This window comes from Littorina saxatilis, linkage group LG12, assembly GCF_037325665.1.
Source record: "Littorina saxatilis isolate snail1 linkage group LG12, US_GU_Lsax_2.0, whole genome shotgun sequence".
Taxonomy (NCBI): domain Eukaryota; kingdom Metazoa; phylum Mollusca; class Gastropoda; order Littorinimorpha; family Littorinidae; genus Littorina; species Littorina saxatilis.
Genome location: NC_090256.1, coordinates 52,418,508 through 52,441,777, shown reverse-complemented (window position 1 = coordinate 52,441,777; position 23,270 = coordinate 52,418,508). Strand labels below are relative to the sequence as shown.

The following is a 23,270-nucleotide window of genomic DNA, read 5'->3' as shown; positions in this document are numbered from 1 at the left end:
CTTACGCGACTTGTTTTCTTTCCGTTTTTTACATTGATTGTTTGCCTGCTTGGTCGACCAGTTAAACTTCGAAGAAACAGACACGGATGAACACATAGATACTGCACAATACAAACACATAGCACAGACACACAGAAACAGACACACACGCACAAACACACGCACGCAAGCACGCAACCCCCCCCACACACACACACACACGTCAACTCGCACATACACACGTTCACACACACACACACACACACACCTGCACACACTACTCGGTCTTTTCACAAATCAGAAAATGAAACAATCATTATCACCGTTCGCGACGCAGTGCGCTGGTGTGAATTTTTTTTCACGTGCGTATTACTTCTAATGAGTTCGTCAATCGAACGATGAAAACAATTCCCGCTGGGTGCGTGGCAGTCGAGGCCAAATCTGCATATCGATGAGCTGGAAAAAAATACGCAGCCGTGATCTCTCATTTCAGTTCAGTAGCATTGTAGGTGCTCTTTGGCTCTTTGTTGTTGAAGCAGACTCCACCCGCTGGGAACGGTTGGCCTAGTGGTAAGGCGTCCGCCCCGTGATCGGGAGGTCGTGGGTTCGAACCCCGGCCGGGTCATACCTAAGACTTTAAATTTGGCAATCTAGTGGCTGCTCCGCCTGGCGTCTGGCATTATGGGGTTAGTGCTAGGACTGGGTGTCAGAATAATGTGACTGGGTGCGACTTCTGTCTTGTGTGTGGCGCACGTTATTTGTCAAAGCAGCACCGCCCTGATATGGCCCTTCGTGGTCGGCTGGGCGTTAAACAAACAAACAAACACACGCTGGGATTGGAAGATGTTTGAAAATACAATGCATTTATTTATTTAACAATCGAAAAATAAGAAAGGTAATTTCGTGGAACGTTTGTTATTAACAATACGTTACAATCACAACGGTCTTTTAAGTGCACAAGAATAAGTAACAAGAACTTAGATTGGCTGAGTTTTCAGCCGCTTGCTGAATGAATCAAGCGAAGTTCTTGTTACTTATTGTTTGTCTGTGCCGTTGGGTCGACACATTTGTGATTGTAACGTATTGTTTTATCAATAACAAACGTTCCAACAAATAACTTTTTTTTTTTTTATTCTGAATTTTGGAACGTTGGCAGTCTCTTTGTTTTTGGATTTAATCGAAAAATAAGACAGGTAAATTTTGTGAACGTTCAATTTATAACAAAATAACATGTTCACAAGACTCTTGACCTTTAAAGTGGACAAAGAAGAGTCACGAAAGAAACAGACAAAAATGACTTATATCCTAGAATGTCTGTAAGATGGTTGTAACATTTATCTAACTTTGTTGGTGCCATGCAAATGAATGTGGGCGTTTAAATCAAGGCATCGAGTATGTCGGCTCGATCAAATTACTGAACTACATCCGAAGGCTGAGACCGGTTTTTTTTTTGGTGTATTTGTGTATATGCAGAGAGCACACCAAACACTCTGTTTAGCACTTGTCATTGTTATTTATTTATTTATTTATCTATTTTATTTTTATTTCACACACACACACACACGCACGCAGGCACGCAGGCACACACACACACACACACACACACACACACACACACACACACACACACACACACACACAGAGGACATGACTCACTCAATACGTATGAAAGACAGCTTGCGGAAAGCATTACCCATGTAATCTTAAAAGACACTTTGTATCGCAGTAGGTTTATCTTCCCCTTTTATCCAGACGGTCATTTTGATACGCAATATCTGCTTCCTCTTTCATGTCTACTTTAAAAAAGCATTTCTAACAGACAGCAAATGCGCCCTTTTTTAAGCGGGTACATTATTTACACTTTGATATTCACTACCATTATGCCGATCTTACTTTTAAGCCGGAAATAAATTCAATGGGCTTTGTACGCTTCATTGAAACGAAAACGCCGCCGAAACAATTTATGAATGGAGGGGAAATCTGGTTACGAGATAGAGTGAAGGTTTTTATGTCCAAGCGTCTTCAGTTTTTATGGCGAAGTCATGCAGAGATATTGCTAAAGCGATGAGTAACTCGGAAACGGTGCATTCGCTTGTATCCCGCCAGAATGCTATCGTTGCAGCGATTTGTGTTAATGTTTAGAAGAGCATAAAAAACGCACCCTGTCGCGTAGTAGGAAATCACCTTTCACCTCTGATCCATGCATAAAACTCTTACGCTATGTAGGTTTTTTGTTTGTTTTGTTTTTGTCCTAGTGCAACTGGGGAAATGGTTTAAATTAAATGTAGACGTCCTGCGTTTTTGTTGGTATTCTTTTACGTTTCGGGTGTGTTTCCGTTTTGATTAGATTTTTAGGGTTCGTCTCATGTGTGGATAGAGAGAGAGAGAGAGAGAGAGAGAGAGAGAGAGAGAGAGAGAGAGAGAGAGAGAGAGAGAGAGAGAGAAGCAGATGAAGAAAATTAATTGTAAAGAAACACTGGAAACATCAATTACAATAGCAAATTAATTTATTCAACTTTGAAATTGATAACGGAATGTAAATCTGGTCTAACACACACACACACACACACACACACACACACACACACACACACACACACACACACACATACAAGAAAAAATAAAATACAGGGTCCCCACTGGTTTTTAGAAACAAAATTCCATGACTTTTCCATGACTTTCCATGAGCCTCAATAACATTTTCCATGACTAGATCCACAGGTCGCCATTTCCGAACACGCAAACTTTTTACGTCTTGTCACTGCCAGTTTTGACACTGGCTGCCGCTTGCTTTGCACTGAATTTGAGTCAGTTTCCACGCTCTCTTCGACAAGCAAGTCAAGCATTTGCTACGCAGTCAGATTATCGGTAATGTTTGCTGGTCCTGTCATTTCACTAAACTGGACCAGCCACTGTTTGTATCCATCTGCACTTTCGTAAATTCCGGTTCGTAACCGTCACTGTGACTTGACGAACTGTCATTTTTTTTCACCGCGATACACAGTTCATTGCGAAGATCTTCCTTGGTAATTCGTTCCAATTCCGCATACTTTTTGTTGTCAAGAAACAACTCGAAAGAAAGTTTCAAACTCATCATCCTCCATCTTGCTTGTCGAAGCGCTAAAGTACTTTATCGATGCAAAAACAAAAGCAGAAAACTTCGACGAAACCGACTCAAATGCAGCGCAGACGACACGACGAGATAACGGAAGGAAGTGAGCCTCGCTTTGGCTCAAGTGCCGTTAAAAATACCGTTATTCTCGTATGCAAATACGAACGAGAAGTTGGTCATACGAACAAGCCTTGTGCTGGCAACGAAAATCGCCGCTGGCGTGCTAAAAGGTTAATTTTTTTTTCTTTCTTATTTTTGTTAAATTCCATGACTTTCCATGACTTGAATTAAAATTCCATGACTTTCCAGGCCTGGAAAATTAAAAATCAAATTCCATGACTTTCCAGGTTTTCCATGACCTGTACGAACCCTGAAAATAGGTTCAGTAGCAATGAAACATACATTTGTGAATTTTGTTCACCAAATACTGAAATGCTTCTTCGATAAAAGATGTAGCATAAAAAGTGATTCCTCCGATTTTGTGTCGTCTTGGAACCTCTCTTACCCTGTAAAGTGATGTTTCATTCGTGTCAACGAAAACACTATCTATTATTCATCTTTTATTCATCATATTTATAAAATTAGTTCTGTCGCACAACAATCAGCATGTAACCTCTATTGATATTTTCATGGAAATCCATTAGCTGAACATCATACAAATTAAGCTTTAACATATTCATCATACCTCATTCTTTTAACTCTCTAGTTGATCCTTGGTTGCCAACTCTGCTTAAAAGGATCTTTCAGACTCAGTCGTGGACACCACACATCCTATACATTCTTTCATGTTCAACTGATATATCCTGCATATTCTATTGCACATTCATGCTACCCAATTCATGTGCACATTCATTCAACTAATTGAACCAGCATTCAGTGTTTTTATCACACTCTATTCATTTACCCGTCTCTGTATCTCATCGTACGCGCCAAACTCCGCTAATCATTCTTCAGTTGTGGAAACCATTTGCCCCAAACATTGACTCGTATGCAACTCACTAGCACACACTCAATATATATATTTAATATTTAGATATAAATATTAAATATAAAAATCATTCCTTGAAAAAATAATAACATAATAATATTATATATATAATAATATATATATTGCTAAGAGATTTTAACAAATCTCAGTAGAAAGTCTCTGCTGACTTTCAATTGTTTCTTTCACAACTTCTGATATTTTATATATCACACTCGAATCATATAACTGTCTCTCGTCTTCATCCTTAATTCTGCCTAAAGTCCTTCAACAGTGGAGATCATATAACCGTTACATGCATTCATGCTGAACTGACCTAGCCTGCATTAAGCATATTAAGCTCAGTGGATTCGTTAATTGTCTCGAGAACTACTTCTTTGTCATCTCTGCTGATAGTCTTTCAACAGTGGCGACCATATATAATATATATATATATATATTATGAATTCCTCCATGCTCAACACATCACACTTTAGCTTTGTAACTCAACTGTCTCTATAACTAATCCACAAACTCCATAACTCGTCCATGTATCCCATGCACCCATTCGCTAATTATTTTATTCATTTTATGTTCAACTCATAATTTATTTAAATCTCTCTCTCTCTCTCTCTCCCTCTCATCCATATATATCCTATGTATTCACTCGTGTTCAACTCATCATACTATGGTTCATGTTACTCTACAACCCATACTCATTACCCAATACGTATGTTCGTTCATGTCCAACACATCAAACTTTCCACAGCTAAACACTCTAGAGAGATCTCACTCATCATAATTCATCCTTCGGCGCTAGCTGTGCTAAAAGTCCTCGAAGAGTGGAAATCATTCCTTGAAAGAAACCATCATCATTCTCTTCACCATCTGCCTGCTCCTGAGACAGGATGTCAGCGTATTCCTTCTGCAACGTTCTCAGTGTTTGTACAGAGTGCTGGAACTCAGCGCGACACGCTGGCAGAATGGTTTCCATGGCAACCAGAACTTTCTCGCGGCTGTCGTGGTCCGGGAGGTCCAGCAGGGTGGGTATGAGCGAGCACCAGCCCGACTCCAGCATCGCTTCTTCCAGATTCACCCTGGAAAATGAAACGATACTCAGTTAAAATGATTCTCATATATATACTCGTGATAAGAATTCCCAGGATTCAAAATGCTCCGTGCCATCATATCAAACTCAAACTGACGAACGACAGACAGACAGACAAACAAACAAACAAGTCGCTCGAAGTGATATTAAAACATTTAGTCAGTCGGTATCAAACTAAAAGATCAACACCAAAAACCAGTAGTCACCAAGACTACATTAAGATAGTCTCGGCTAACCATACCCGAAGACCGAGTCGCAAAGCATGCGACAGTAGTACTTACAGAACCTACTTTCTTTCATTTTGAGCACATTTTTAGAGTAAACATGACATATTTATACATTTTTGAATTCAGGAAAAGATGAGAAATACAATGCAATCATTTCTTTAATCTGTTACTGAAAATTCGATTTTAATGACAACTTAAATTAGCAAACTAATTAACACATCTTTAAACTTCCGGGCTGAAAAGCAATCCCATAGTCCGGACCTCTTTGGAAATTTCTTGACCAAAATTTCAATCAATTTGGTTGAAAAAAGAGGGCGTGACAGTGCAGCCTCAACTTTAACAAAAAGCCGGATACGACGTCATCAAAAACATTTATCGAAAAAAAATTAGAGAAAAAAACCGTCTGGGGATATCATACCCAGGAACTCTCATATAAAGTGAGGGATGGAGGCTAGGGAGAATGAACCGCAAAAAAAAAAACGAACTCGTGGTGCCTGACCTGTCCGGGATCAACAAAATATACAATATTCTGTGATGTGTTTAAATCGGGAGAAAGAGGTGTCGACATTACAGACATGTGTAACAAGAGGCATTAACTATTGCAGAAATGGCCTTCGTCTTAGCGACTCTCCATTTTGTCTTTTCTAAAAAGAAAAAAAAGTTGATTCAGCAAGGACAATGTTACCCTAGCCGTCAATTTTCTCACACAGACACACACACAGGAACACAGACAAATACACATACTTACAGACAGACACTGAAACAGACAGACACTGAAACAGACAGACACTGAAACAGACAGACACTGAGAGATAAAGACAGGTATATACTTATGTAACTGCGAAGGAATAAATTACACTGAACGACAGCGTCTTTTTCCACCTACTCTTCCAGTATCAGTATCAGTAAGAAAGACAGTATAATCTCAGGCTCTACCGTCCTTCCATAAACTGGGCCCTGGGGATAACACATCGTCTCTGATCCTACCACAACACAAACAACGGAGACAGACTGACAGACAAATAAAAATACACAGACAGATAGACACACACACTCTCCCTCTCTCTCTCCACACCCCTTCTATCACCCCCTCCCTTCACCCAAAATAACGAGTACAGCCACCATCACCCACAAACATCAAGTAGATAGACAGATACACATACACTCTCTCACCCCCCCCCCCCCCCTCCTCATTCTAGATAATGAGTGGAAGCACCATCCGCCACACATCAAGCAAGACAGCCCAGGTGAAGGAAACAATTAGTTGCAAAGCTGTGATGCAATTACTGCACACAGGCCAGTTCTTTGTCCTGCAGGGTATTAGATAACCTCGCACTGTTTGCCTACACTTGCGCCTGATCAACTCCAGCAGTGCAGTAGTGGGACACACACGTTGAACTTTGTTAACTAGAACTCAGCACTTTTTTTCTTAAATACTTAGAATGTATGACTATACAGCGAGGTCACTAGTGATGAGTACAGCTAAAGTGACTAGTGGGGAAAGAGAGGGTGGTGTTTGTGTACGTGTAAGAGAGAGAGAGAGAGAGAGAGAGAGAGAGAGAGAGAGAGAGAGAGAGAGAGAGAGAGAGAGAGAGAGAGAGAGAGAGAGAGAGAGAGAGTTTTAGGCTTGGGCGAATCTTTCAACCTGTAGCCATATACGGAGTATTAATGAAATAGTTAGCAAAAGCAACAACAACAAAAAAGAGAGAGAGAGAGAAAGAGAGAGAGAGAGAGAGAGAGAGAGAGAGAGAGAGAGAGAGAGAGAGAGAGAGAGAGAGAGAGAGAGAGAGAGAGATGGGTTAACCTCCACCGCCTCCTAACCACATCCCTGCCCAAAACGAACACCAATTACAACACAGGCACAAACACGACAGTCTACAGGACGTTGTAAATTGCGACTTTTTAACGGCCAACTGCCCCGAACAAAAGGAGTGCCGAGGAGACAGTGTGACAAGGTCTCTTGACCCGAGACACTAACACAAGAAGGTCAGAGAGACACCCTTGGGGCACTCCAAACTGCCTCTTCAACTCCCGTTAAAACTCTCCTCGTGTGCACTTTCATCAGCAAAACAAAGCCCGGAATATCCTTCATGTTTATTACGGCAGCACTCCAAGCCATACAGCTGGTAAAAGCGAGATTTATTAAGGTAAGAATGGAAGGTTACACACTTTAGTGCAACGAGGTACAGCTCTCTCAAAGCTAAAAGAAACGGAGATCGTACATAGAAGTGGTTTGTGATTGGTCCAATATCTGGGTCAGTGGTGCGACAGCATAATAATGGCAAGAATAAACCGAAAGGTGTTACGAGGATTTAACATTGGAATTAAACACACATAAATAGACAAGGATAACTTGATTTAGAACGAAACTGATAACCTGGTTGGTCTTGGGGATAATTACAATTATTGTTGTTGTTGTCATTTGTCCGAAGTGAAATCAAATGACTGAAGACGGTACTAATTGGCAGGGTGTCCTTATGCCTCAGAAAATGCTCGACGATGCCGGGCGAGAGTGAGCGGGGTTAAAAACTAAAACTTTTCTTAACCTTGAGTACTTTCACCGCATTTTCTCCCTTTACTCCTCAACCTTTCCAAATGACACACACCCCGACAAACCGACCCTATGTTGTGAAACACAACCCTTCAGATCATTCCAGCACGCGAGAGACAGGACCGTCTTCAATCACAGTCTCAGTCAACAAAGATGCGGCTGCAGCAATCCATTACGGGTGGCAGAGAAGACGGGTACCCTTGACAGATCGTGCAGAGTAATCGCTTGATGCAACCAATAAAGTGATCAGTGGGTCGAAACTGAGATGTTCCAGACTGAAGAAAGCGCTATTTCGGTCAGCCCCACTTTAGCTGACCTTTACACGACATCCAGTTTGGACACGTAGACCGACCGAGTAGTCACGAAGTTAGAGGGATACTCATGGCGAGAAAAGCCCGGTCTCAAATCGTTACAAGAGCTACGCAGTTCGAATTCGGGCTTGGAATAATGTCAACACACACCAGAAATATATAACAATCAGTGTTTGATTGAGCACTCAATTATCCCTGAGGTAAACGTGGTGTTTGGGTAATCTTTGCAGGCTGGAAATGATCTTTTCTTTGTCTTTGTTTTCGTTCTGTCCTACTTTTCCGCCCCTGACAGTAGTGACACTTGCACGCATTTTGAAAGATTTGAAAGATCACTGATATGAGTTCATAAAAAAGTAGGGTTTTCATTGCTAGTGTTATGGACAAATAAATACCAGCTCTGACAAAAATATGTTCCCCTATTCACATTGATTTAATTAAATAGCATATATGATATACAGAGAGTTTTCAAACTATCATTGCGGGTGCGTCCAGTGAGTATCTCTTGGACTTCTTGGTGTTAAAGTCGCCAGAAAACTTCTCCAAAATGGCTTCTTCGGTACTATATTTTATATAACAATCAAGTTTGTTTGTTGATCTTTACATGACATCAAGTTTGGTCACATAGAACGATTGGTGTTAGTAAGGACGATCAGATTGGTTTGTTCGTTTGTGTGTTGGTCAACTTTCACTCTCAGTGCTATATCTACAAAATCGTCGTATGTGAAATCTTGTTAAAGACACCCTTTTGAAGGCCAGTGAAATCATACGACAAGAATAGATAACGAAATGAATCAATGCTGAACAACTGCAAAGAACTTTCAATACGTTCTGAAATTCGTATTCCTAATAAACAGAAGACGGGTAACAAATGTGAAAACAGTTAGCGCTTGCACATTTAACTCCTGTCGTATCAGGCAACAGACAGCATAATTTAGTAAAAGGGGTTAACAGTTTTCCTGCGGTATTGTGTAAATGCATGTACTATCAATGCCTGCATGTATTATCCCCAACCCCTCCTGCGGTCCAGCATAGCCATATCGTTTGAAAGGAAATTTAAAAACAACCAACCACCACCCCTCTCTCTTCCATTATGTGTGTGTGTGTGTGTGTGTGTGTTTGTTTGTGTTTGTGTGTGTGTGTGTGTGTGTATGTGTGTGTGTGTGTGTGTGTGTGTGTGTGTGTGTGTGTTTGTGTGTGTGTGTGTGTGTGTGTGTGTTTGTTTGTGTTTGTGTGTGTGTTTACATAAAAAAATATCGTAAGGAGTAGAAAAGAGGTGGGTCCTTAAGGGCTGACTCAAGTTAATAACAAACACTTGTTCACCGATGCACTATCCATCATTGTAAAAGGATCAACTTTGCGTTCTCACAAGGGGCAAAAATGCAGGACAAAAATGAAAAGTATCACTCTCAGCATGCACACCCCACCAAGCGGTACCAGACTGGATGTTGTGCAATAGTGAACTACACGTTCTGCCTTTCAAATAGGACATTGAGAGTTCCAGATGTAAGTCATCTTGTCCCTGTGTGTGTGAGTGTGTGTTAAAGAGAGAGAGAGAGAGAGAGAGAGAGAGAGAGAGAGAGAGAGAGAGAGAGAGAGAGAGAGAGAGAGAGTGAGAGAGAGAGAAAAGGAGAGAGTGAGAGAGACAGACAGAGAGAGCATCGACAGCACTTAAAGACCAGGGCCTGAATGCATAGCCCCTCCATACTTTTAGGATTTCATAGCGCTGTGGAGCGCATAGCTATGAAACACACTATAGAACTCAGCGGTCCGCATGCATGAGGTCAAATAGTGCCTGCAATAACTAAGAGCGGCTCTATTTTTAACACGTAGATAGTGGAAGGGATTCCCCGTCATCCTGTTTCTCTGCGCATGCGTCAAGCTGTGTGATGCTTCGCGGCGGGTCAGTTTTACACCATTTGCCGCAGACAGTTTGGAAAGCCCGTCTCCTGATAACACTTGGCTTTCGTGGTTTGGAAACTATATCCATTCCGGTACCCTCGCCATAAAGGTATAAGTCACTCTCTTGCTGGTTCTGCATGCTGTGTTTGATGTTATAAATTCCTGTATTATTATTATTATTATCATTATTATTATGTACTGCGATCAATTCGCCACACACATCTTGAAAAGATCCGCACGCGTAAAAACTGACCCAAAGTCAAGATAACCCGCAGAACCGGCGGCAATGCACCCTTTCGATTCGGCAGTTCGAGTTGCTCTTACAGTTCATCCGTGATTGCAATAATGTCCTGCCGACAAAAGCGGAATTTTCTGTACAGTTCCACGTCGTCGTAACGATTCAGTGGATGTAGGCGGTCAAGAAAGATCCGGTTGCTTCTCAAATTTCTTCTCATCCTGAATAGGCATGAAAGCAGCCGCCATTTTAAACGCTCCAATAGCCGGTTCCATAACTCTTATTGGAAGGAGGGGCCTGCTATAACTTTATGGATGGCATAAGGCTCTAAGCGCGGTCCATGCATTAAAAATAAGAGACTTTATGGAGTCCACAGACTTTATTGCAGTGACGTCATCAATTTAGGCTCCTATGGAGGGGCTATGCATTCCGCTGCAGAGAGGGATGATACACAGATGAGTGAGTAAAAATAATTGTAGTATCCTTATCAACCTAACCAGCCAATACTCCGGCGTTTGTTTCAAAAACAATAAGTGCATCTTAAAAACACGTTGTGGCACGGTCATTAAAATGATTCATCCTTTCAGGGCCAATTTGTTCTTGTGGCTAAGAATCAGATGCTAAATAAGCCTAGAAAACAACTCCCCAATAGACAATGTTTAGAAATAACTCTGTTGGGGTAGTATGGGATGTGAAAGAGAGGATACTTTTGCTTTTATTGAGCAACTTTCCCATGTGACATTATGGGCCAGTCACCAGTGAAGGTTGTGTCTGAAACACATGGACAAGAAGCACGTGCTGAAAGCTTGCCTCACTAAAAAAAAAGCATGAGTACTCACTCTTTCACAAGCCATGCAAACCCGACTGAGTTTTTTTCCACGGAGTTCGTCTATTAAGATCATTACGACTTCAGGGAGTCAGAGGTGGCAGCTGGCAGAGGAACAGAAAGAGAGCTGCGTTTGGGCACATAAACCTTTCCACCCCTCCCCCGCCCACGGTGAAACCATTAGGGGCATGTTCCTGGGTGTTTCCCCGACTTTAGATAAAATACAAAAGTGCATGCGTGTTTAGTTGGAATCAGCCACCTGCACTGATGGCAGAATGATCAAGGTCTTTTGTGCGCCATTGTGGTGACACGGGGGTGGTACATGGATACCGTCTGAGTCCGCACAGAAAGTTGACCCGTGTCCGTCCCGGCCTGGATTCGAACTCGTGACCCTAGGATCACAAGTTCAGTGCTCTACCACCTGAGCTCTCCGGCCCCCTCCACCCCCTCCACGAAAACAAATTATATACTCACTGTTCGTACTGGTGCACTCTTTCCATCTGGGTTTTGTCTTCAAGGTTTGAGTGCTCTATATGTTTTTTCTGTTGACAGATGATAAACAAGATCATGTACCATTCAGCACAGCAACAAACAAGAAAATAACACCACAAAAAGAAAAGTAACATGCACAAACAGTCAAACTGATTATGGTCATTTCTGTAAAGTTATTAGTCAACGTTTGACTCTTATTCATATTTATCAAATATACATTTGTAACACAACATTTTTTCATTATCATCCAAGATACATTTATAACTTAACATATATGTTTATATTCATTTTTTAAACTGGTACATTGGTACTATTGGAACATTCGATTGTTAACTCCCTTGGAAAGAATCAGTACCCCCGCCCTGCCCCCAAACCTCTAACGACCCCACCCTCCTACAACCAGCGCCCCTAACGACTGAGCTATTTCCCCGCCCCCATTTACATTATCTATATTATGTACTTCCATTTAAGACCAGATTATCTCAGAGTTTTGGTGATCTTCCACTGTACTGACAAAAAACAAACCCCAAAACCCAAAAATTTAGAGAAAAAGAAATCAAATCTTACAAAACCAACTCACACCCACCTTTTCCTTCAGCAGGTCAGCCAGCAGTGTCACAGCACGTATTCGCAGGTTCTGATCAGCCTTGCCATCAAACAGCCTTCCCAGTACTGAAAGCCCACCAAGCTCCAAGAAACGTTTCTGAGCGAATGGAAACTGCCGAATCATGGTGGACAGGGCATACATAGCTCGCTTGCGCACTGTCGCTGATGAGTCGATGGCTAGGAGTCGCAGAATTTCATGTACGGCTCCATTCTCTAGGGCTGATATTTGGACCTTGGGATTGCTGAAAGCAGAAAAAACATACTATATATTTAAATCACCAAACCCCCTGAAAAAAGTATAATTCTTAAAATCACAGCTGAAGCACAATTTCAATAGTACTGTTTCATTCTTTGGAATCTTGAGCTAGGAATATTGACTTAAATACCTTTTCACCAGTCAGTTCAAAACCTCTTTGACAATATGTATCATGCAAAAGTCTCGGGAATCCTCATGAGCCTGTTCACAGATTAGCGTTTCTTCTGATACCTCATGCAAGTTTTCACATCCAGCACCATGTTACGCCATATTTTGTTCCTAGCTATGCAAATAAAGAAACCAGACTCAAATAAAACTACAGTTGAGAAAAATGGGAGGCGCCAATTTCACAACAATTATGGAAAATCAAACTTTTCACAAAACTTTTGTAAAAGGCCAAACATAATGTCGTAAACGACATTTTCCGCAAATAACTCTGTCAGGATTTTTAAGCGGTGTGGCAGTGTAAGCGCCCCAGACACGTTGCCAAGCGACAAACTCGCTGCTGGCTTTCTTTACTTTATTTGGTGTTTAACGTCGTTTTCAACCGTTCAAGGTTATATCGCGACGGACTGCCATCTCCACGAACAACTAACTTTGATCTGTATGTCATGTAGTGTGCGCTTTATATAATACCCTTTCCTTAAGAAACTATACTCATTGGAATTCACGATTTGTTGCGGCAAGATCGCTCACCTGCAGTGTTAGCTGACAACAAGTTTTGACCAAGGTCACGTAGGTTTGGCTTGAGGTCACAAAAGCGACCACTGAAGTGTCATGGCCATTGCCAGTGAATTGTGGCTTCGATGTACAGATTTTTAAACGAAAAAGGCATCCTATGGAGCGCACACTGCATAACATACACATAGGAGTCAGTCATTAGCTGTGATAGTGTGATTGTTTGGGTCACCAAAGCGGGGCGCAACTCTTCCAACACTCTTGGAGGCTATCTCCAAACATCATCTATTTGTTCACCTCTGTGCAGCAGACCCCAGAGTGAGAGCTGCTTCGGAGCGAACGTCATCCTTGCTGTTGTTGAGGCACTTCAGTAACATAGGCATGGCACCCAGGTCACAGAACAACATCGCATTGTCAATCTGAAATTAAAAGAAAACACAAGTTCAGTATCAAATCTCCACTCATTTCAAAGCATTTTTACAGTGGAACTTCAACCTCCCTTTTAAGACCTTTAAAAATCTGACAAAATCAGGTCTTAAAAAGGAGGGAGTCTTAAAATGGGGGTAAATTCACAGAGGTTATGAATAGAAAATCTTAAAAAAACAGGGTCTTAAAAAGGAGGAACTCTTAAATTGGGCGGTCTTCAAAGGGGGGTTCCACATAAGTTAGGCATAAGCTTTGTAGAAACATTCCTGATACAGTGATAGCAAGGCAAGAAAAAAAAACCTGACTAACAGTAAAAGCCAAGAGTGTCTGAGCTTTAACAGTTATTGCGCTAGTATTTGTTTAAGCCGGTACGCAAACTTTTATAGTGCAAACAGCCCAGAAAAAAATGGTAGGCTGGTCATTTGAACCAGTAAGAGTCCAACTCAGAGTACTGTTTTTGGCTCACTTAAGTGTAGCCTATGCAATGCTAACTTTTGTCTGTCTGTGCGTATGTATGTATGTGGTAGAAACTCTAACATTTGAAGACTCACATTACATTGACGTCACATTATGACGTAAGAGGGTTTGACGTCACGCGAAGGAATTACTGAAAGTCTCGGTCATTGTTTTTTTGAGCGGGCCGAGACTAGTAGGCAGTCGTGTCCCTGTAAGTAGGCTACATGCAGACAGACAGATCTAGATCTAGTGTCTCGCTTTCTTGCACAGTTTCACCTATGCTCTTTCTGTGTGTGTGTGTGTGTGTGTGTGTGTGTGTGTGTGTGTGTGTGTGTGTGTGTGTTACTGTTTGTCGATTTCTTACGTGAGCATTGAAGGCTTCGCCTCTTGTTTTGTGTGTTTTACCGGCAAACCCCCCCCCCCCCCCCCCCCCCCCCGGTAGTTCTAAAAATCAACCGGTAGGTCATACCAGCAGGCAATTTTGTTCCGGTATTTTCTCGTTTCAACCGGTAAAATACCGGTAATTGTCGGTTAACGCCAATTCTGAATAATAATGGATTTTGATTAAACAATCCGTTACAATTCTGCATAACATTAAAGGCTGACATAGTCCTATTTAATTAGTTTAATTACTTCCGGGCTTTTCCCATCGTTGCGGGGATGTATAAATTAAGCTTCCTGCAAAGTTTTAGGTTTGAAGTCCTTACCAATTACGAGAAATAATTAATTCTTTATTGCATTGTTTAGCAACAGTTCTCCAGGACTTGGGCTATTTTTAGACCGTTAACGTCACTTTGTGACGTTTCGTAAACCAAAGATGGTGTTTGAGACTGTTCTGTTTACATTCGACACTATCAACACCACTTTGCAATACATGTACTGAAATAATTTTTTTCTGTGTTCGAAAGCTACAGCCAATCGTTATTATATCCCCTTAGGTACAGTTTTATAACATTATTGGCACATGTAAACAATAAGAATTAATTAATGAACGCTACGAATATGGTAGCCTTTAAACCCTTTCCTAGGTTTCAATTTTTGAACCAGGATGGGTACATTATTCATTGTTTAGACAAAGCATTAGCAGCCTATCAACTTGAAGCTACTGAAGCAGATAAGCCATCTCACCACTGGGTTTACCTCCATTTCCCCCCACAATATTCACCTTTCTTTGAGGCAAATACTTACCTGGTGAAGGTAGTACTCAAGCTGCGACAAGATGGGTATGACATCATCCTCGACAGGTGATGTAGAACGGAACAATTCCACCAATTCTGTAATCACCTCCGCATCTGTTTTCACCTTTGCGTTAATGCTTTCCATATCTTGCTTCAGTTCTTCGTAGCTGCGGAACTGTTTCTCTTTCTTCAATGTCTGTTGAAATAAACCAGCATCCGATAATAAAGCACTATAAGTGATCACAATCCAAAGCAAACCATCAGCCCAAAAGTACAAGAATCCTAGAAGTAGAAGCATCTGAATGACAAAGAAATAGGTGCATGCCCATACATGCCGTTTCTTCACAAGCCCCCTTACAAAAATGCAAGCCACAGGCATTTTTTTGGAAGTTCTTTAACCCTTGCATACTGACATTACACACAGATCAAATTTTTGACTGCTTGTGTTTTTTTGTCTCGAGAACCCACTGGGTTACGCGAAACTGATCCAGCATTGATCTTATTCTTTGTTTATTTATTGAACCGTCAAAATCATCTAATGGCAGAAGCTAAGTACCTCAACTTGATTGTTTAGTTCCATCTCAAATCACCTGAGCCTCAGTGCAGGCTTAAATTTATGGATATATATATATATATTCCTTTTTTAGTTAAAGTCAGTGTGAGTGACTGTCCGTGCAGTCTACCTTGACTCACCTCCATGTCAACAGACTTGAATTTCTCGGACTTCAGAGACTTGACTGCTTTCTTTAGCTCGTCAAAAGAGATGTCTTCACCCACAATGCTCTTGTCAGCTGAAGCTGAAGCTGCACTGCCTTGTGATGCATCTTCCTGCAGCAGCTTGGCTTCCTTCTCCCCTGTCTGTATGTTCATACGCACATGAAGTCCTCTTGGTATAGCTTGGCCTGAGGAACAGTTTTGCATGCAATTTAGACTGTATTATGTTCTAAAATGTTCACACTGAATAACTACTCATTTGAAAAATATGCAGTACCATCCCCCCATATATAACTGCCTAAATATGTGATTACAACAGACACAAACTGAAATGGAATCTTTACCCAGTCAGCTGGATTTACCGCAAGTTACATTACTCATGTCCCTTTGGATAGGGTTCCTAGAGAAGTATATATACATGTATATGATACTAGATGATTACCCGCTTCGCCGGGTACCGGCTTCGCGGGGAAGAAGTAGAGCCAATACCAGGCTGCGCCTGGGACCCGGCAAAGCCGCGTGTACGCCGGATTACGAAGGAAAGGAGATAAACGCGCAAAACACTGGAGACCTTCTAAAAATAGTAACGTGCAGTGACTTTCTAAAAATAGTAACGTAGTAACGGGAATATGGATTGACGCCACACGGAGGAAGGGAGATAATCACGGCTGAAAACACTGGAGAAGATAAGGAAGAGTTACTGGTAGTGGATCCAGACCAAAAAAACCAAAATCGGTTCAGCGCGCACAGCGCTGCGGGCTGAGAGCACGTGTTGAAATATCTCATCGATGAGGTTGTGTCCGGGGTGTAGCTGAATACGGTGTCCAAATTTGAAAAAGATCCACCGAGAACTTTGGCCGTGCATCGCGAACAGACAGACAGACACTAGTCGTATATATATAAGATAGATAGATATGCAATGCATGAATATAGAACAAACAAGAAGAGCAAACGCTCGATCGAGTCACTTTCGCAGTTCTGAATATTATATGAGGCATCAGATGGACAGGAAGAAATTGCTATTCACAACACAATGAGTCACGTTCACATAAAATTTGAGCCCGGTCACTTTTATAGTTTCCGAGAAAAGCCCAACGTTAAGTTGTGTGTTGCCGAACAGAAAAGGCTAGTTATCTCCCTTGTTTTTCTGATAACGTTCGTAAAAGGCTACAGATGTAAATACTTTGATGTAAAGAATAATCCTACAAAGTTTCAATCACATCCGATGAACTTTGTCAAAGATATAAAATGTCTAATTTTTCCTTTGACGCTGACCTGTGACCTTGAAAAAGGTCAAAGGTCAACGAAACCATCGTTAAAGTGTAGAGGTCATTGGAGGTCACGACTAAACAAAATATGAGCCCGATCGCTTTGATAGTTTCCGAGAAAAGTCCAACGTTAAGGTGGTGTCTACGGACGGCCGGCCGGCCGGCCGGCCGGACGGCCGGCCGGCCGGACAGACTAACACTGACCGATTACATAGAGTCACATTTTCTCAAGTGACTCAAAAATGGCACAGTAACTTATTAAAAAATCCACTTTGTCTAAAACTGAATATTCTGTGTTAAAGCCAATTTACAAACATTACAAGGTAATGACTGCACTTCATTGTAGGATAACCAATACTGCATGTGAAGGAAGACAGGCAAAAGCTCACCTGGTTTTAGTTGCTGCCATTCGTTGGTCGCAATAAAAGGTTCCAGATTCTCTATAGTAATCTCATCATCAATTTCAACAACTGCAACACCATCTGGCGAGACAGAAAAGCAAAAGCATGAATTATCACTACTGCATGTTTCTTCACTACAGCTACGCAACATTCTTCTTCTTCAGCGTTCCAGAATTTTCTGGTTACGTGTGAGCTCGTTTTCCCATTTGGGTTCCCCACACTATACTCTGAGAGCATAGTCAGCTCACTCAGCTTTCGTTGAGTAGGCATGCTGGGTATGTTCGTGTTTCCATAACCCACCGAACTCTGACATGGATTACAGGATCTTTTCCGTGCGCACTTGGTCTTGTGCTTGCGTGTAAACACGAAGGAGGTTAAGTCACAAGCAGGTCTGCACGTAAGTTGACCTGGGAGATCGGAAAAATCTTCACTCTTAACCCACCAGACGGCAGAGACTGGGATTCGAACTCACGACCTCCCGATTAGAAGGCCGACATCTTACCACCACACCCGTCGCACAACATTCGAAGTGGTGATAACTAAATGGTGATGTAAAGGAAGGGAAAGATTGAGGTATAAAATTAAATAAGATCAACAGTGAGAAGTCAGGCCATAAAGGGAAGTACAGTCGACTCCGGATATTACGTCACCCCTCGGGGGATGTTTTTGAGCGACGTTATACGCGGTGACGCTGTATCCGGTTCATCGGTTATAACGTCACTTTTACGCGCGGGTGATGTTATATCCGGAGTACAAGAGTTATGTCCCTTTCTAAAGTACTGACTGTTTAAACAAGAAGAGCAAACGCTCGATCGAGTCACTTTCGCAGTTCTGAATATTATATGAGGCATCAGATGGACAGGAAGAAATTGCTATTCACAACACAATGAGTCACGTTCACATAAAATTTGAGCCCGGTCACTTTTATAGTTTCCGAGAAAAGCCCAACGTTAAGTTGTGTGTTGCCGAACAGAAAAGGCTAGTTATCTCCCTTGTTTTTCTGATAACGTTCGTAAAAGGCTACAGATGTAAATACTTTGATGTAAAGAATAATCCTACAAAGTTTCAATCACATCCGATGAACTTTGTCAAAGATATAAAATGTCTAATTTTTCCTTTGACGCTGACCTGTGACCTTGAAAAAGGTCAAAGGTCAACGAAACCATCGTTAAAGTGTAGAGGTCATTGGAGGTCACGACTAAACAAAATATGAGCCCGATCGCTTTGATAGTTTCCGAGAAAAGTCCAACGTTAAGGTGGTGTCTACGGACGGCCGGCCGGACGGCCGGCCGGCCGGCCGGACAGACTAACACTGACCGATTACATAGAGTCACTTTTTCTCAAGGGACTCAATAAAACTGTGCAGAAATGGAAAGTGCAACATTAGTGTTGTTTAAAAATCACAACAACATATTGTTGTAAGTTTTAAACTAACTTATTACAATAATCTTTAATTCACTTCCTCATATAATTGTGGACTATTCTCTTCTTTGCGTATTTCCAAAACCTGGCAAGACCATGATCTGAATACAAAATTGTATACACAAAATATTCCCCAATATTCGGCAATCGTATCAACGTACAGTATTGTAGGCTACATGCTGATTCTGAGACAGGTTGCCTGTGTTGGAGTGTCAAGCTCCGTCTGGTTCCATCGACAATCTCAGTCTTTAATTATAGTGTCCGACGTTATTAGCTCAGTTTAAGGACACACACTGACACACACATACACACACACACACACACACACACATACACACACACACACACACTGACACACACATGGCTGTCGTTCATTCATATTCTGCTAGATCTTGACCTGTCCTTGATGTCCGAAGAAATAAAAATGACGAGAACTTCCTGGGTCCTTATACGTAATTACTGTCTATTTGACTTATATTATTATTATTAACGAAGAAGTTTCTCGTCAACAACAAAGTGGCTGCCCACCTTTACGCACAATCGTTCTGGTGGTAACAACTTTGGGTTCATAGTTACCCCCTTTCCCCCATCCACCGTCTCCACCACATCTAGTGAGCGGGACGCTATACTCGTTAGACTACTGTATTATTATTATCATTATAACGTCACTTGATATAACGTCCATGGCTTTCCAAGTAGAGTCATAATAGTACTTTTAGAGTGCAGTATCACTTTTCTCAATTTGTCGGTTCACTGCACTTAGTGTTTACCGTTACAATTTAGCCTGACCGACCTACTCAGCCTGTCGACAACGACCAGTTGAAAGTGAAGCTCAGCCTTCTCGTCGTGGGCAGTTGTAGTCAGTAAGTTCTACGGACCAAACAACAAACAAACGTCGTAGTCTTTTCTCATCCTCTCGACCTTCTCCTACCGTCATTTCAATAATCGAGTTATTTTTTGATAATTATGCGTGATTGAAGGACAGAAGTAGACAGATCCATTCGCACGCGCTCGCGCAGGAGTAACCATGTATACTCGATATGAAACTTTTTTTTACATTTTTTTAATTAAAAACCAAGACAGGAACTCACAAAACGAATGAAATGCAACATTTTTCTTTTAATTAAAAACCTAGAACACTGAGGAACCTAAGTAAGGAACTCACAAAGCGAAATGAAATGAAACATTTTTCATTACTGACTAAAAACATAGAACAGGAACTCACAAAACGAAATGAAATAAAACATTTTTCTTTTGATTAAAAACCTCGAACAGGAACTCACAAAACGCATGCAGCAAAAATGATTATGCCTTGAACCTAGTTTTCCTTGGGCCTCTAACAACGGGAACACGGAAAAACTAGAATACCGTCAACACACACAACTTGTGACACGTGTAGGGTAAATGAACATGCCTTGGCAGTCGTTCACCATGCAAACTGCTGCATATGGGGATTGATATGACGTTATAACCGACATGGATGAGTGACGTTATAAATGGGTGACGTTATATCCGGTGACGTTATATCCGAGGTTAAAATAGTCTTGGAAAGAAGGAATTGAGCCGGGACCGGTGTTTGGGTGACGATATAACGGGGTGACGTTATATCCGGCGACGTTATAAATGAAGTAGACTGTAACATGTATTTTCAAATGATCTCTTAGTCTAACCATCTGTTTAAATAATTCAATGGTTAATATATAACATTATAAGAATTTAAGAACTCCGGAATTAAAATGAAAGAACTACAGTTGAGCCTACAGAGTAAGTCTGCTATACAGTACTAGACACGGAACACATCACTCTATAAAACAAGAATGATAACATTTTGAATAAAACAGACAGTCAGATATGCATGCAGAGAGACATGCATGCAGACAGACTCACAGGCAGACACAAATAACTCTTACCATTTTCTTCTTGCTCTTCAGTATTTACAATGGTCAGGGCTCCCATTTTGTCATCCTGTTTGTCTGGTGATACCTGCTGGCATCTCACGTGAAAGCTGTAGAATCCTGTGCCACAGATGAGTAAAAGGACCAACAGGTGTACACCTTTCACCGCTGTTCGAATCCAACTCATCTTCCTTGTGTCAGAGGCCTTGAAACGATAATCTGAAATAATGGAAAAAAAAGGCGATTACTAGCTGATTATTTTGAAAAACAAGCAAACAAACAAACCACATCCGTATATTAATGACTCGACAAACATTAATCGATAAGACGATTGTGGTCGCTCTACGGATGAAGAAGACATGCCACACACACAACTTCACAAGACTGATTTTCTCTCTCTCACCCTCTCTCACTTTGATTGTACATGACGAGTAAAAGATTTGAGACAATGAGACAGATAAGCAAACAACCATTGTCGAAGCAGTCGAGACGTACGATTTACACACAATGACAATTACCGTGCGCTGCAAACAGATCATATACGCGTGGAGATGAATTCAGTTCAATGGTGTACCTGAGCGGAGTATCTTTCAATGCTCGAACTCGAAGTCTCCCGAACTTTCGATCGTCGACTGATCCGATAACTGTGCTGTAACTGAGCAATCTGGTATGCGTACCTTCCAGGTATGCAGACAAATCTGCGAAGAATAAATGATTACTTTCCTTTCGATCAAGACACTTTTACGCACCCGGTAAAGACGTAGTTTCGTCAGCTGTGTAACTTGGCGTTTGTCGATTGAAACACGTCAGCCATAACATGCTGGTTCTATAAAAAACTATGACCGGAGTAAAAGTTGTATCTAAATCAAAATTAAAATCCAGAATAGCACAAAATACATGACTGAGAAAAAACATTAAACATGTTCTCATGATCCAATACCCTTGCATACGTTCTTTAAAACTTTTCCTTTTGCCTTAGAAAATATATGAGCCCGTTGAACGGCCACTACAACATTTTGCGTTGAAGCAGAGTACGGGGATTCCCTGTCCCCTTCTCGTCTGCTAGCTTTTAGCAGACGACAAAAGCCGATTCGCTGCTGGTCAAATTGACTCTTTCTGCAATTGTCTGTTCCAAATTCTATGTCATAAGAAGTCAAACACTGTAGAGAAATCACCATAATGCCTGGCATTGTTTTTGTCCTTGTACAGTGGGAAAGAGCGCAGCAAGTTCTGACTCAGTATAATACATGGAGTAATGTGAAACTTCACTGATTCGGCATCCGTGAGTCCTTTATTCAGTGCACAGGCACATGACATGCCGAGGAAAGGAGAAAGAGATTGGGTGTAATGATCTTCTTAGCTCGTGTCACAATCTCTCATTATAAAGCCTTTAAAGATCGCCAAATCAAATGTGAAAAAACTCATCATCATCAGAATATCCGAATTTGGCCGGCGGTTGAGGAAAATAGGTTTTTTTTGGATTTTTGTTTTATCAGTCTCATCTTACCACAGTCACTTCGTTGATTTTTTTTATCAGTCTGTATTTCTCTTGATCATAATTTAAGCCGTGCTGTCATTCAAGTGCATGTTAATATTTGCTGTCGTTAATGTCATACATATGGCGATAACTTCTTCTTGAGGAGCCAAATTCACTATTATAAACAAAGTGGTCTGTTACTCTTATCGGGGCCTGGAATCTTTTCGCGGCATGCGTCTTGGACAACCCGATAGCGGCAAGCCTCCACCCCCCCCCCCCCCCCCCCCACCGACCGTCGGCGCGCTGCGTTTATGTTACACTAGGCCTTGGCAGAAACAAGATGGGTTAAAATCTAACAGGCCCCTGATCTTAAGACTTTTTTTTAATTGAAATAAAATCGAATTCATTAATATTATGTTGTCTGTGCGCTCGTCTTTACTCATACACTCACAGGTTTCGTACCAGTGTAACATCCCCCCCCCCCCCCCAGCTTAAAACTCTTTGTTTGGCGACTTACTACTGCAGAACTTAAAACTGTTAACCCTCTAGAACCTGCTCATGCTAGCAGCGTTTCTAAACTTGTTTTTTGTGATGTTTGGTAATTCATTATCTCCAGGCAAATATATGCACTTTTATACAGCCGCGAAGTGTGTTACGAAGTGGTGTGTGTTGCGTGTGCCTATGCACACCAGCTTGGCTGAGGAGGGTGGAAAGCCATGCATGAAGTTGGCGGCAACGAGTGAATTTGTTTGCCTCAAAGCGAATGTCCGATACCGGTCGTTGTCGTAA

The 23,270-nt window shown here is 41.5% G+C and overlaps 1 protein-coding gene across 4 annotated transcripts; it reads right to left on the bottom strand.

The window, feature by feature from the left end:
- Window positions 1–2,468: 2,468 nt before the first annotated feature.
- On the bottom strand, window positions 2,469–21,875 carry LOC138982214 (nucleotide exchange factor SIL1-like). 4 transcript variants are annotated; one of them, XM_070355439.1, is made up of 9 exons: window positions 21,754–21,875; window positions 21,020–21,223; window positions 17,676–17,768; window positions 15,998–16,206; window positions 15,315–15,500; window positions 13,542–13,663; window positions 12,291–12,552; window positions 11,687–11,754; window positions 2,469–5,152 (listed from the first exon to the last, which is right to left on the bottom strand). In XM_070355439.1, exons 1-9 carry the CDS (start codon window positions 21,821–21,823, stop codon window positions 4,852–4,854), a joined length of 1,515 nt encoding a protein of 504 aa, XP_070211540.1. In that variant the 5' UTR covers window positions 21,824–21,875; the 3' UTR covers window positions 2,469–4,851. The 4 variants fall into 4 exon arrangements, with proteins under 4 accessions (XP_070211540.1, XP_070211543.1, XP_070211542.1 ...); XM_070355442.1 differs by having other exon boundaries at window positions 21,523–21,842; XM_070355441.1 differs by having other exon boundaries at window positions 21,579–21,842.
- Between the last annotated feature and the right edge of the window lie 1,395 nt (window positions 21,876–23,270).

Bases quoted from the DNA above. Each gene is read 5' to 3' on its own strand.
- LOC138982214 (XM_070355439.1), bottom strand. From the start codon at position 21,823: ATGTTATGGCTGACGTGTTTCAATCGACAAACGCCAAGTTACACAGCT. The intron at 16,207-17,675 runs GTGAGCTTTTGC...ACTGTTCCTCAG, and splicing joins ATGGCAGCAACTAAAACCAG to GCCAAGCTATACCAAGAGGA. The intron at 12,553-13,541 runs GTGAACAAATAG...TTCTGCTTTCAG, and splicing joins CTGGGGTCTGCTGCACAGAG to CAATCCCAAGGTCCAAATAT.